This window comes from Morone saxatilis, unplaced genomic scaffold, assembly GCF_004916995.1.
Source record: "Morone saxatilis isolate NCDOM2014 unplaced genomic scaffold, NCSU_SB_2.0 Contig14, whole genome shotgun sequence".
Classification (NCBI taxonomy): Eukaryota; Metazoa; Chordata; class Actinopteri; family Moronidae; genus Morone; species Morone saxatilis.
In genome coordinates, this window is record NW_023339696.1 from 5904422 (window position 1) to 5917887 (window position 13466).

General features: G+C 45.0%; 1 protein-coding gene across 1 annotated transcript; it reads left to right on the forward strand.

The window, feature by feature from the left end:
• The first annotated feature begins 344 nt into the window (after positions 1-344).
• On the forward strand, positions 345-13129 carry LOC118322648 (sphingosine kinase 1). The gene is made up of 5 exons (XM_035654380.1): positions 345-856; positions 7135-7284; positions 9543-9637; positions 10595-10710; positions 11651-13129. Exons 1-5 carry the CDS (start codon positions 430-432, stop codon positions 12558-12560), a joined length of 1698 nt encoding a protein of 565 aa, XP_035510273.1. The 5' UTR covers positions 345-429; the 3' UTR covers positions 12561-13129.
• The last annotated feature ends 337 nt before the right edge of the window (positions 13130-13466 follow it).

Genomic DNA, 13466 nt, shown 5'->3' on the forward strand with positions numbered 1-13466 from the left:
AAAGGATTAGTCAATCTGCTTTTGGTTGTGAGAAATACTAGGCACAATGTCTAATTGATCAGTTAACATGTTGTGTGGTTGCTTTATTTGATGAATTATTCTCTATATAATTGTAAACAGCCTATAAACGCAGGATTGGAATTTAAACTCGCTTTGTGGTTAAATATTGTGGATTAACTGGTTTAACCAGAGCTGTCATGTTAGAGGGAGCAGGAAGGGTTCACCAGGAGTGGAGCGAGGACTGCTCTCTCCTCCGGCTCCATCACTGCCATTCCCTCTTTCAGTCACTAGGGAGAGACTCTGAACTAGGAAAGCTGCTTTTATCGCACTCACAGGGTCCCACAGCACAGCAGGCTGATCGGATCAGAGTCTGCACCGCACCGCCATCCGCACACCGGCCTGCGGGACGCGTCGCACTCTCCGTCCGGGATGGAGAAAGGCGCCTCTGAACCGGACCCGTCCCACCAGCGGAACGGGGTCGTGGGCGTGCTGTACGGGGAGTTCACCGACGCGCTCAACGACAGGGTCCGGTACTCGGTGAGCTTGACGGAGAGCGCCCTGACCATCCAGATGATCTCCTCGTCACCCGGCCGGACTAAGGTGGTCTTTAACTTGACCGACTGTGTCGGCTGCCGGGCGTACAGAGGGCCGGACAGCGCGGACGTCGGAGCCTACTTTACCGCCTATTTCTACCCGTTCAAGAGGCGCTGGATGAGCGCCGGAGTGGCCCGGCAGAGAGTGGAGCAGTGCTTTCGGGTGGCGCTGGTCCAGGACCCGCTCGCCAACCTCCAGGAGGCTGAGAGGTGGGCTCGGGCCATCAGAGATGCCTCCGCGCGGCAGGCGCCCCGGAGAGACGGTGAGCACCGAGGGGGAGGCGGAAAGATTAACATGCAACTTTATATGATGACAAGTACAGGCCTGCATGTAACAAGAGGGGGGGTATGAATATGATAAAGTAAGCTCTGAGTTCAGTGGCACCTGAATATAGTCCGTGATAGTGATTTCACTTCTCTTTCTGTGTGACAGAAGTCTTGTGAAGTTAACTTGTAGGTTAACCTGTAAGTAGGCTGATCGGACTCTCAGGAAGTCCCGCTTGATGCCCCACAGTTCACCTTCCTGCTGTCAAAAACAGGTTTGGAGGGGGAGTGCACACATTCCTCTCAGTAACCTGCTCTACCTGCCCTGAAAGGTGATCCAGCAGCCAGCAGCAACTAACAGCTGCCTCATTCATTCAAACTGCCCACATGAGGGGGATGATTCTGGATCTGGAGCCTGCTGTAAACACACACACACACAAAACTGAACAGTTTTATACTGGTCCTATGTCAGGAGAGAGTGTATTCGCTGCTCAGGCTTCATTATTCCTGCTCAGTGAATTCCCACTGAGGCTGTATTGTTGATGGGTGGGGGGAAAAAATCACATCAAAACAAAGCTTGTTTATCATCCTGCTTTGCAGCAGCTACGTCTAATTAGGTCTCATCATGTCTCGCTCTGTTTAAAAGACAGACTGTCCTCAGGTTCCTTTGTCTTACAATCTCATTAGCTTATCCGTCCTGGTACACAATGAAACAGTAATTAATGCGATTGCAATATGAGAAGTGTTTATGCAGCTAATTACCAGTCATTTGAGAGGAAGGGGTGACACTTGCTGAGGAGGAGAAAGAGCTGTTTGGGTCCCAAACTGTGGATTCTGTTCGTCATTAGAGAGCAAATTCTGAAGTGGCTCTGTCAGGTCAGGTAATAACCTTTTTTTTCCCTCACGTAGAAACATTTAACTGTTTCAAATATAAAGCAGGGGTGCACTCCTGGGCAGCAGGTCAAAGAGGAAGCGGATATTTGACCTGACAGTGACGAATTAGGAATGTTGGTTGCCGTGTTGGACGGGGGCAGGATAAGGAATGAGGTTATCCTCCTGGTAGCAGCCTCCAGGTGTACACAGCAAACACAGAGACTGGGCTCTGTGTGATGAGGAGGAACATCCAGCCTCCCTCTGCTCTACAGCCAGCAGGAGTTTGGGTTTCAGCCCTGAATGCCAGGCAGGCAGGCAGATGGTAACCTGAGAGGTAACTGGGCAGCCCCCCCCCCCAAGCTCCTCACCCCCTGTCACTGTCCGCTTACTGGACTCATCAAAGAGCTCCAGCTTGGGAGGTTTTCAGATCACACATACTAATGAACCAGATCAGTATCCAAGAGCGTCGCGTTGGTCTCTCATCCCAGATTTTTGTTTTTTTTTGTAGCCTCTTTTGAACACAGCGTCTCAGTGATGATGCGATCATATCATTAATTTATAAGCTTGTTTTAGCGTTCCAGATCCAGGCCAGCCAATAATACAGTATTTAACAGAATATATTATGTCGCTTAAATGAGTAATGTTGTGGTAATAGATGCAGCAGAATACCGTCTTGTGATAGAGGGTGTGTGAAAGTCAGTGTGGGCCTCTAATCCCTTATATTTACCCCCTAAGTTAATTGCATGTCATCTCATCTGGCATTGCAGATGGAAAGGTTGGATTAAAAGTCCAACTGCGGCGCAAGATTGGTATTTAGTCAGAGAGCTATCACTGTGGCACACTTTCACTGTGGTATAAAGTGGATAAACACTGAATTTAATATGCCTCAATATACTTTACAATGAAGTTGTAACTCTACTAACTTTAGAATTTAGTCCATCGCAGCGATTTTCTCACAGGCTTTATTCTCACTGCAGGTTCATTGGAATGAATGAGCCGTAAATAATGAAGTGCATACTCTATGATACAGTCCTACACACGCTAATGGTCTTCTACAATATTTCCCCTGCTTAGAAGAACCACAGTGAGATAGCATGCAAGGGAATGAGATGATGGTTACTTGCTTTGACTTTGTCTACCAGTGGCTGCCTTCATTGCTACTGACTGTATCCTTTTCTGCTCTTCAAGCAGCTGGTAGAAGGCCAGTTACAGATTTAACATTTATACATTGTAGAGTTTTTGCAGCATTGTTTTCACGGCATTGTGCATTGTCTTGATTTTTCCAAAACTTTTGTGCCTGACCCACAAAAAGTCCTTCAGCACAAATGTGAGTATTTGTGTGTCGGGGGTAACAACTTGGAGTGTGCAGAAGAGAGGATAGGGAACTGCGGTTTGCTCAGTTCCCACAAAAGCGACAGTTTTTCAGCAGCTGCAGGGTCAGGTGTGTGTGTGTGTCAGTGTGTGATCTCTCCCCCCCGAGGCCGTTGCGGCTTCCTCGGTGAAGGAGAGCTAAAAATGCGTCACCAGACGACCTCTCACCCCGTCCAGCATCTCTGTCCCTCCGGGGGCCTTCGTCTTCTACTCCGTGACACGCGGCTGTGATGGCCTGTCAGCACCACCCCCCCCCATCCTCCCCCAAGCCTTGTAATGCCTCAGTGGGCTGTTGTGTTTATGCTCTCTGGACCTCTTCCCCTCCTCTCTCCAGCAAACACTCACCCAACCTTGGAATGCAGCTTGTTTGCAGACACGACAGTCCAGTCTGGATATAGAGTTACTCTTAAACAAGACAGCTTTCAGTGAATAACTCACATATTTGTTTCTGCTCCAAGATTTCCTGAATGGTGTCATGGTTGAACAAATCCCACCTGTGCTGCAGTATAAGAAACTCAAGATATATTGCGTCTTTATTTAGTATTTTGCAACAATCAGAATACACTCGTGGCAACCAGGGAATAACGTTTCTCTGTCATCTCGGTGCTTGTTACCGCTGGCACATTGTCACTCCCTGCCTGCCTGTCGCCTGGCTCCCTGTGTGTATGTTTATCCACTTGTAACTGTGAAACACACACACTGCAGTTGAAAGTTTGCTTGCCGGTGTGACGGGCCGGATCTGCCTGCAGGTATCTGACTTCACATCACAGACGGATTTCACATACACCCTCATTCCCCCTGCATCTGTCTTCCTGTCACACACACACACACACACACACAAACACAGTCCATGAGGATCGTCTGAGCTATTTTTGGAGACAGAACCTTTTAGGCTCGTCACCCCTTAAAACAATGCAACGTGTGTGTGACCCCTCGTTGGTGGTTGCATATGTCAACAAGCTGTTTTTTTCAACAGCCTGAAGATGAATAATTAATCAATAATTCACTAGAATAGCAGCAGTGTAAAGTAGCAGTGTTTTGTCTAATTCCTGTCCTGTTAACAATATATATATATAATAATAGGCCCGACCCACACCACTGTTTGACAGAGCTCATTCAAGAGGAAACATTTGCTCTTTGACTTTATATGCAGTTATAACCTCCTGTATAAAGTATTAAAGGATTGCCTTTATACTTTACTTTGTCAGAATAATGGTATATAATATATATGTAATATAATCATTTTGTGTAATATTTACACAATAATGCAGTCTAACACCACAGTCCTGCAATAATCCTCCCTTCATGAAGGTTAAACTGCTTTAGAGTCATACTGATTTAACTCAGGCTGTCATTTGTGGTGCAGTTATTGCATTATGCTGAGAGGTCTTTCTAATATTTTGTCTACTCCATTTTCATCAATATGAATGTTTACCAGTGGATGGATTAGAAATATATCTCAGTCACTTTATGAAGGCTGTATTAAGGCCTTATTTCTAATAAATGTACCTCATAAACTTGCGACTGATTCATAATCAGCATTTCATAATCAGTCATCATGACTGATAAATGGATCAGAACATTTCCATAAAATGTATAAAATGCAACCTTTGTGCGACGTGTTGGTAATATAAGTAAAATATAAATACTGCTTGTGCCAGTGCTTTCAAAACTCTCTCATCTTAATTTTCATTTTTTATATGGGGTTACATTACATTAGGATTATTTTCACCATCGATTATGAATTTAATAAATTACTGTCCACACCGTTTCTATTATCCGAGGAAATGTCTTCAGATTGCTTGTGTTGTTTGACTTAAACTCCAAAATCTAACGATATTGAGTTTGTTACCACAAAAAAAGTCTCACATCTTAAAAAAAGGATGATTTTTTTGCTTGAATACTGACATTCACTGATTATGAAAATAGATCACAGTATGTAAAACCATGTCCTAAACTGTGATTATGTTTTTTAATTACAATACAGTAATAGACAGAATTTGCATCTTCCAAGTGATTTAAATCAACAAAGTAGATTCCCTTGCGTGACAAGTGATTTGAGTGCAGCCCCTTCAGAGTAAAGCTGTAGTATGATAATCAGAGCAGCTTTTATTATTCATCATTCTGTTTGAATTGCTGAAAAAGAAATGTAGAGATGTGTGCAGTGATTTAGAGGTCTGGAGCCATGCAGACTAATGAAGACAAGACATAAAAAACAAGGGTATGCCATTCAGCTCAGCACACTTGAGTGAAAAACCTGAATCTAAAGGTCTTTCACTTTCAGTTTCCACTATATTCTGGAAGTGCAGAGGGGACCATTTCTGTCTGAAAGCCACATTGTGCTCTGATACAAGCTAAAAAAAAAAACAATGGTAACCCTGTGTGGGTGAATGGAGGCAGAGTTTGGCATGTGCCTGTGTGTTTTTGCACTCTCTCCTCATCCTTCCTGGTGGGTTCGCACCTCTCTCTGAGATATTTCTGTACCTCCACCGTGTCCTATCATCACGGGCCAAATGAGGTAGAGGCTGGCAGCAGCAGCAGAGGTGCACCGCAGATCACAGTACAGGAAATTGAGGCTCTGAAATGTTAAGAAGATAATCACGCAGCCAGATGTTATTCTTTTATCTTACTGTATATGTCCTGATTCATTTGCATTATGAGCAAGATGTGCTCACATTTTGTGTGTGCCTGTTGGCAAAGTCAGCATCGCCTGCAGCCAAATAATTATGGTGGAAATTGACACGGAAATATCCGTCCTCCCCAAACCCCAAAATGGATTTTATTTTTTTCCTTTCTGATTCATTTGATATGGTCTCTGGTGAGTCTGTGTCCGCTTTAAAGGTCAAGGGCATCAGCTGAAAAATCTTTATCCCCACAGTCACTTTAAAAAGCTACAAACCCTTTTAGTGGCAGCCTGTATTACAATGAAATGGCTAAACAGGATCTTGCCACATAATTCAAAATTAATGGGAACTTTATGAGGTGGAACAAATAACTTATTTAGTATTATAGCTATTCATTCTAAGAGATCATTTAAGATCCATTACATTAGAACCATTTGTAAGGTTTTAGTCGACCTACTGAACCACTTTGCAACTACAGCTGCTATCATAGCTCACATAGTCTATACATTTGAACTTCACAGGCATATTTTAATCAATACTCGTTTCCCCCCCTTGCCCTTAAAGTAATAGTTTGACATTTTGGGAAACACGTATTTGCTTTCTTGCTGAGAGTTAGATGAGAAATTTGATACAACTAGGTTAGCTTAGCATAAAGAGCAGAAGCAGCTCGTCTGGTGCTATCCAATGGTAACACAATCTGCCTACCAACACATTTATGTCCATTTAGGAGGTTTAGAGGTGCTGATTGGTGGATTTTGTTATTTTTGCAAAGAGCCAGGCTAGCTGTTTCCCCCTGTTTCCAGTCTTTGTGCTAAGCTAAGCTAAACAGCTGCTGGCTTCATATTTACCCTACAAAACCGAAACGGTAAACATGTTCCAAAATGTAAAACTGTCTCAAAAACAGACACATAGACACATACCTCTGATTTGTCACTTCTTTATCCATTAGTTAACTAAAATCTAACCTAGTTGCTTTCCTTTGATTTCTTATAATTCAACTTTTAATCTTCATAACCGCAGTTGAACGCTGTTCTGCAAGAGTCAACCCCTTGGTAATGAAGTGTAGTCACTCCATTACTCTGTCTTCCCTCAAGAGACATAAGCAACAGGAGGATTTCCTCATGGGGATTAATAAAATGTCAAAGAATTGCTATTAATAATCGGTATGAGCAGCATCCATAAGCCCTCTCCCCTTGAAGAAATCAGCACGTCACATTAACATTAGATCATCTACCTGAACGCTGTCACAGCTCATGACTTTACTGCCTAATGCTCTTTTTTCCCCCGAGGGACGAGCCTGTCCTTATGCGCTCTTTCAAATATTTGATCATGCATAACTAGACCTCCTCTTGTCCTCTTGCTTCATCTTCGTCCTTGCCCCCGCTTACATCCACCTCTCTCTGTCTCAGGTGTGGTGTACATGGAGGTGCGTCGGCCTTGCAGAGTCATGATACTGGTGAACCCTCTCAGTGGTCGCGGCCAGGCTCTCCAGCTCTTTACCGGCCACATACAAGGCATGCTCACTGAGGCCGCTGTTCCCTACACACTCGTCATCACAGGTCAGTAGCATACGCGCACCTACAGACCTTTATTGTCCATGCATTTAGCTGGCACTCCTCTTAAGGTCAACCTGACATGAAATGAAGGGATTAAACCTTCACAGAATAAACACATTTTTATTGTCTGCAGCAGTTATGATTATTATTATGTTGCATTATGTGTGTTAACACAAATTCACAAGCCACATGTTAAGCATGTATCATGTCACATATATCATCATCATGTCATATCACACACACATACACAACTGCGAACACTCGGGCACATGTACTAAGATACTCATTAAATTCTCGTTTCAGTCTCCCCAGCTGCTCCACATTCTGTGTGAGTTGCTGGTGGCTTTTTGTGACCTTAAACAGTGTCATGTGTTAGTTACTGTCATCGGAGGCTCTGAACTCTAAGTGACCCCTCTCTGAATAAAATCGAGCTGCTGGAAAACAGGGATAGGCGAGCTTTAACGCCAAAAGGAAAAACATGTACATTGAATCATTTAGCCTTTGAGCTTTCACCGACCCTCCACTCCAACAACCGGCCCTAGTTGGACAGGACCAGCAGTTTGACAGGTAAGGATTAGCTGTCTCTTCAGCAGCATCAACTTAGCAGTGCATCAGCTGAATCTCTGAGGGAGCTCAAAGTAAGACGGAATATGACAGCAAAGACAGAGGAGAAGGAGGGAGAAACTGTGTTTGTGTGAGTGTGTTTGTGTTTGAGAAGGAGTGCTGATGCACATGCGGGCTCTTTGTGCCGACTCCTGGGGCTTAAAGGAAGGTCAGCAGCTGGATGGTGATGAAAAAAGACAGAGTAATTACCGATGTTGACCCAAGCCATAGAGGAATGGAGCAGAACAGAGCGGAGGGGGGAGATTACGGGTCGCTGAGGGCCTTCAGTGGTGGGTAACGGTAGTAACAAGTGACTATGAGTGGATTAAGAGGCACAACCCATTTTCCGCTAGCATGCATCTCCTTGATGAATGTATCACACAGCCTTTGCTCGAGGAAGGACAAGTTCCAGTGGAGATGCCTCTTGTGTCAGCATGTACCTTTTACATACTGTATGAAGCATCCAGTGTACCGAGCTTTATCTTTACCCTGGTTAACCTCAGAAGAAGGCGGTAGAGTGCGACACGAGAGGGAAAATGCTGCATTTGAAGTGAAACAACTTTTCAAGCGTGTGCTTATGCGTTGCCTAAACACGGTGTAATTATCAGCCACAATCTGTGCAGCTCAAAGAGGATTCGGCAGTTGGATTGTATGAAAACCATGAGCCGCCCCCGTCTCCAGGTCTAGGTTGTGTGTTTGGCAGTGACCCCTTGAATAAGGACGTGGCTGTAAAGCATCAGCTGGAGCCTCGGCAGGTTCTGAAGTGCTGAGTCAGCTGTGCAGTGCAGTTACTCCGTCTGCCTCTGTCTGTTAACACACCACTGCATCACCGCCTCCAGCCTCCCCAGCACATAGCAAACAAACAGCAGCAACATGGGGAACACCAGGCCGGGGGGGGGGGGGGGGGGGGGGGGGGGGGGGGACATCGGGTAGAGGTTGGAGCAAAGTTAAACGGGGGAACGGGACGGAGGATGGAGTTGTTTTTATTTCACTTTCTGGTCCTCGCATCAATACTTGAAAGCCTGAAGCGGAAACAATTATTTCCCTTCAGGATGCCGCAGTGCATCAATACGGCATAACTTCTTTGCCTGTTCTGCCTCCCCACATCTCTTTCTCTCTAAAGCCGTCTCTTACACACACACACCACACTCTACACTGGGGAGTCTAGGGCTGGTAGGACTGTAGACTTTAATGCTGGCGGGATGAGCCCACAGAGACCCCTGCAGAGGGACCCACTCAAGGACGCTGCCAATAAAACTAGGCTGAACAAATAGCTCAGCCCTCTGCCAACGCATTAACCAACACTTACATGTACACACACACACACACACACACACACACACAATGAACACTCGCATGCATCCAGTGAATGCACATATACACATGCAGATATTTGACAGTAACAGATGTTTGCAGGGTGGCTAAGCTGCCTTGGAGCTGTTGAGTAGCCACTGGATGGGCTAATGTGATGTGGGGGAAATTGAATCTCTTTTCTGCCTAATCTCCCTGATCCTACCCCAGAGGCTGGCGATGATGGCAACATGTCTCTTTCTCTGCCCTTGCCCTTGTTTTTATTTTTCTTCCAGTTTGTCCTACACTTTGCCACAATTTCTGTTGTGTCTCTTTTGTTTTTCTCTCTCGTCCTGTCTTTCTTTCAGAGCACCAGAACCACGCGCGGGAGCTGGTGAAGAAGGCGGACCTGTCACAATGTGATGCCCTGGTTATCATGTCTGGAGATGGGCTGCTGTTTGAGGTGCTTTGACCTTACCCTTTCATCCTATTATGGTTTGATAATGATGTGGGTCAGTATAGAGGATTTAAAATGCCTAGATAAAAACAAATCAAATAAAGAATGCAATACACGTTGTGATATGTATTTCCTTTGTGTTCACTGTGTCATAAATAAACAAAAACATGTTAAAAGAACAATTTAGCTTCTTATAACTACTGCCAATCACAAATGTAACTGGTTAATACAAGTCGCTCACAGGAAACTGATTTAACGGGAAACCTGCAACACAGCTGTCTGTTTGCCCATTTTGGCATTCATGATACATCTACTGACATTTGTGTTTGGCAGATCCATGGTGCTATCTTCTGGACACACTGAATTGCAATACACCTCTTCACTTTGTTTAAGGACAAAAAGCTAAATAATTGGCATTTAACTTGTGTTTTTTATCAAGTTATGACTTTACTGTATATATAAAGGAAATGCATAGGACAGTGTGTATTGTGTTTCACCTTATTTCTTTGATTTGTTTTTATTTGGGCATTTCAAATCTTTCACAGATTAAACTGATGTAAACCCTCTCACTCTCGTTTCTATTCATAGCACTTTTCAGAATAGGCCTGTAAAATTTTAATTTGCACTTAGACATGACAAAAGAGCCTGGTACCTTAAATCTCCACAGTCATTGATTAATAGCCTTATTTTTGTTCTGTAGATGGTTCGCTCTTTTCAGTTTTTTTAAAGGAATTATGGACGATATTTAAAACAAATACCAACCATTGTGTGGTTACTTTTCTGCTCAGCACTGTTCTGTGTTATGAATGTATAGATTTTCAGGCAGGGTGGCCAGGTTCCCTTGACACGGAACAGCTGCATCAAAGAAACACATTTTATCATAACTTTTGGTCACACACAGACTACTTTCTATGTAGGACCATGATCTGATTCTGTTTTTTTGAATTTGTTCTTCTCATTCAGGTGATAAATGGCCTGATGGAGCGAGAGGACTGGCAAGAGGCAATCCAGACCCCTCTGGGTATTCTACCAGGTGGCTCAGGCAATGCCCTGGCTGCCTCTGTCCACCACTACTCACAGTGAGTGCGTCCATTAATGAGTCATTTAAATGCATGGACCAACAGAAGAAAAGAAGAGCAAAGAAGAACCTTCCTCAGTCTAAAAATGAACGATTTATCTCCTTTCTGTGTAATTATGCCAAAGGCTGACTGGGCACATCATCCCTCAGGTGGGAGAAGAAACAGTGGAGCAGACAGGAACTGCTGTGTAGCAGAGGTCATTTCAGGCTGCTGATAACTCTCATAGGAATGATGTAATGGGTTTAGAAACTTGCACATTATGAGTGATTATGGTCCAGAGTGCAGCTGTGGAACCGGTCGACCCAGCACGTTCAATATATTATCTCCATCTGCTGGTGGGCTGTGGGCACAACATCAGTGGAAAAAAACAGAAATATATTTGTCACCCCAGAATACTGGGATCATGAGTCCCAGTGAGTCAATAAGTCAGTCAGAGATTTTTTTCTTCTTTAGGTATAGAGGAAGAAAACTCTATTAGCAGTCTAAAACTGCTAGAGCTAATGTCATTAGGCGAATTGAAAATTTGTCCACCTCAAGATGAACTGTAATAACTTTGGTGATGACTTTGGTCAGCATGCTAACGCACTAAACTAAAGTTGGTGAATATGTTAAACATGGCATTGCTTGTGTTAGAATGTTTATATTAGCATTTAGCTCTAAGCCTCAGTACAGCCTCACAGAGTCGCTAGCATGGCTTAAGACTCTTGCTTATTCCAATTTTACTCAGGAAATGCAGAATTTCTCATATTTAGATATGATATTTAGCCATGGAAATGATGGCACAACCATTGTGTAGATCTTATTTATGAGCTTATACTGAGAAACACAATAAATAAATATATTAACTTCTTATTGCGTAACAACACTAATTCGTAACACTCTCATGTGATGTTGTATCAGGCTTTCATTGTAACTCTTGATGTGTGTAACGATCTCCCAGGTCGCCTCCAGCGTGGAACGAGGAGCTGCTACTGAGCTGTGGTTTCATGCTGTGCAAAGGTCTGGTAGGTTCTCTGGACCTGGTGTCGATCCACCTGGCCTCTCAGCAGCGCCTCTTCTCCTTCCTCTCCCTGGCCTGGGGCTTCGTGGCCGACGTCGACATCGAGAGCGAGAAGTACCGCCATGTCGGAGCAATCCGCTTCCTGATGGGCACCCTGGTGCGTCTGGCCTCCCTGCGAGTCTATCAAGGCAGGTTAGCATATCTGCCCATTAATGAGGCGCCAAAACTTCCAAAAGGGAGCATCAAGGCTAACCACCCTCCCTCCACACCTCAGCACCCCTCACTCTGCGCCTCCCTTCCCTGTCGGCTCATCCCCAACACCTCTCCAAACCAGAACTCCCGCCACAATCACACCAGCACCAATTCCAACCACAACACCATCACCAACTCCTCCAACAATGCTATCACCACCAAGAGACCTGAGACCCAGAGTGATGGCAAAACCAGAGCCCCGGTGGACTCTCTGCTTCCTGGCCTGGACCAGCCAGTCCCAGAGAGCTGGACTGTGGTCAAGGAGGAGGACTTTGTCTTGGTGCTGGCTATTTACCAGTCCCACCTGGCTGAGGACCTGTGGACAGTCCCTGGTGCAATGGCAGACGATGGGACAATTCACTTGTTCTACGTGACAGCAGGAATCTCCCGTCCCGCCCTCCTGCGCCTTTTCCTCGCCATGGAGAAGGGCGCCCACTTGGCGTGCGGCTGCCCCCACCTGGTGTACGAGAAGGTGAAGGCCCTCCGGCTGGAGCCCATCTCTCCACAAGGCATGATCACTGTGGATGGGGAGATGGTGGAATACGGGCCTGTTCAGGCTCAAATCCACCCAGGACTGGCCAGACTCATATATGGATGAACTTGGATTATCCTAATCTTTTTCTGGCTGTAGAGCTTTCTAGTCTGGCCTTTTATACTGTAGATTTCTTTATGTGTGCTGTGTTTTCAGAAGTGCCAAAGACATTTTATCAGCCTCTGGAAATTCCTCTATTTTTCTACAGAAACAACTTGTCCTATTTTTATGGACCCCCGCCCGTCCCCTCTTTCTCTCAATGTTTGATTCAGGGTCAAAGCCATGGATGGTTGTTGTTGCTGCTGGCTGGTCCCAGCTTAGAGAAAAAGGGAGGGATTGTGAGTCTGTGTGTGTGTGTGTGCATAAGATAGATCTTTATGTATGTTTGTGTGCACTCAAGTGTGTATATGTGTGAGATTGTGCATGAGGAGCTTTGGCACATAGCGGCGCGGAGCAGTGGCTGAGGAGTGCATTGTGCACTCTGCTGTCTGACCTCATAAGCATGACACACGTGAAAAGAAGCACATTTTCCCGTCCTGGGAGGCTCATGAAGAACTCAGGCCCCTTGTCCCACTGTACTACAACGGGCCGGCAATCTCCCTCCTGGGCAGCTCGGTCTGAAAGCATCTCCTTCAGCCCTGTAGAGAGGAGCTTTCTTACTGAGTTAATCCTCTGGGGGCTTGATGTTAAAACATCTTTAATCTTTGCATAGCTTATATTAAAAAAAACTCGAGCAATACCATGTCTAAACATCGGTACCCAGTGAATCTAACCCCTTTTTTTCCTTTCTGTGTGTGAAAACTTCCTCCAGCTGATAATGCATGAAGTGCTGGCAGAGCAGAGAGGAACTGGGCCTTGCTGAGGTTACACCTCCACCACAGGCCGATCCATTTCCTGTCCTGTCCGTTCTCTTACCCTGCTTCATCTGCAACCATCATCATCAACTGTAGGAACCGCCTCCACTCACACATA

Bases quoted from the DNA above. Each gene is read 5' to 3' on its own strand.
- LOC118322648 (XM_035654380.1), top strand. From the start codon at position 430: ATGGAGAAAGGCGCCTCTGAACCGGACCCGTCCCACCAGCGGAACGGG. The intron at 857-7,134 runs GTGAGCACCGAG...TCTCTGTCTCAG, and splicing joins GCAGGCGCCCCGGAGAGACG to GTGTGGTGTACATGGAGGTG. The intron at 9,638-10,594 runs GTGCTTTGACCT...CTTCTCATTCAG, and splicing joins GAGATGGGCTGCTGTTTGAG to GTGATAAATGGCCTGATGGA.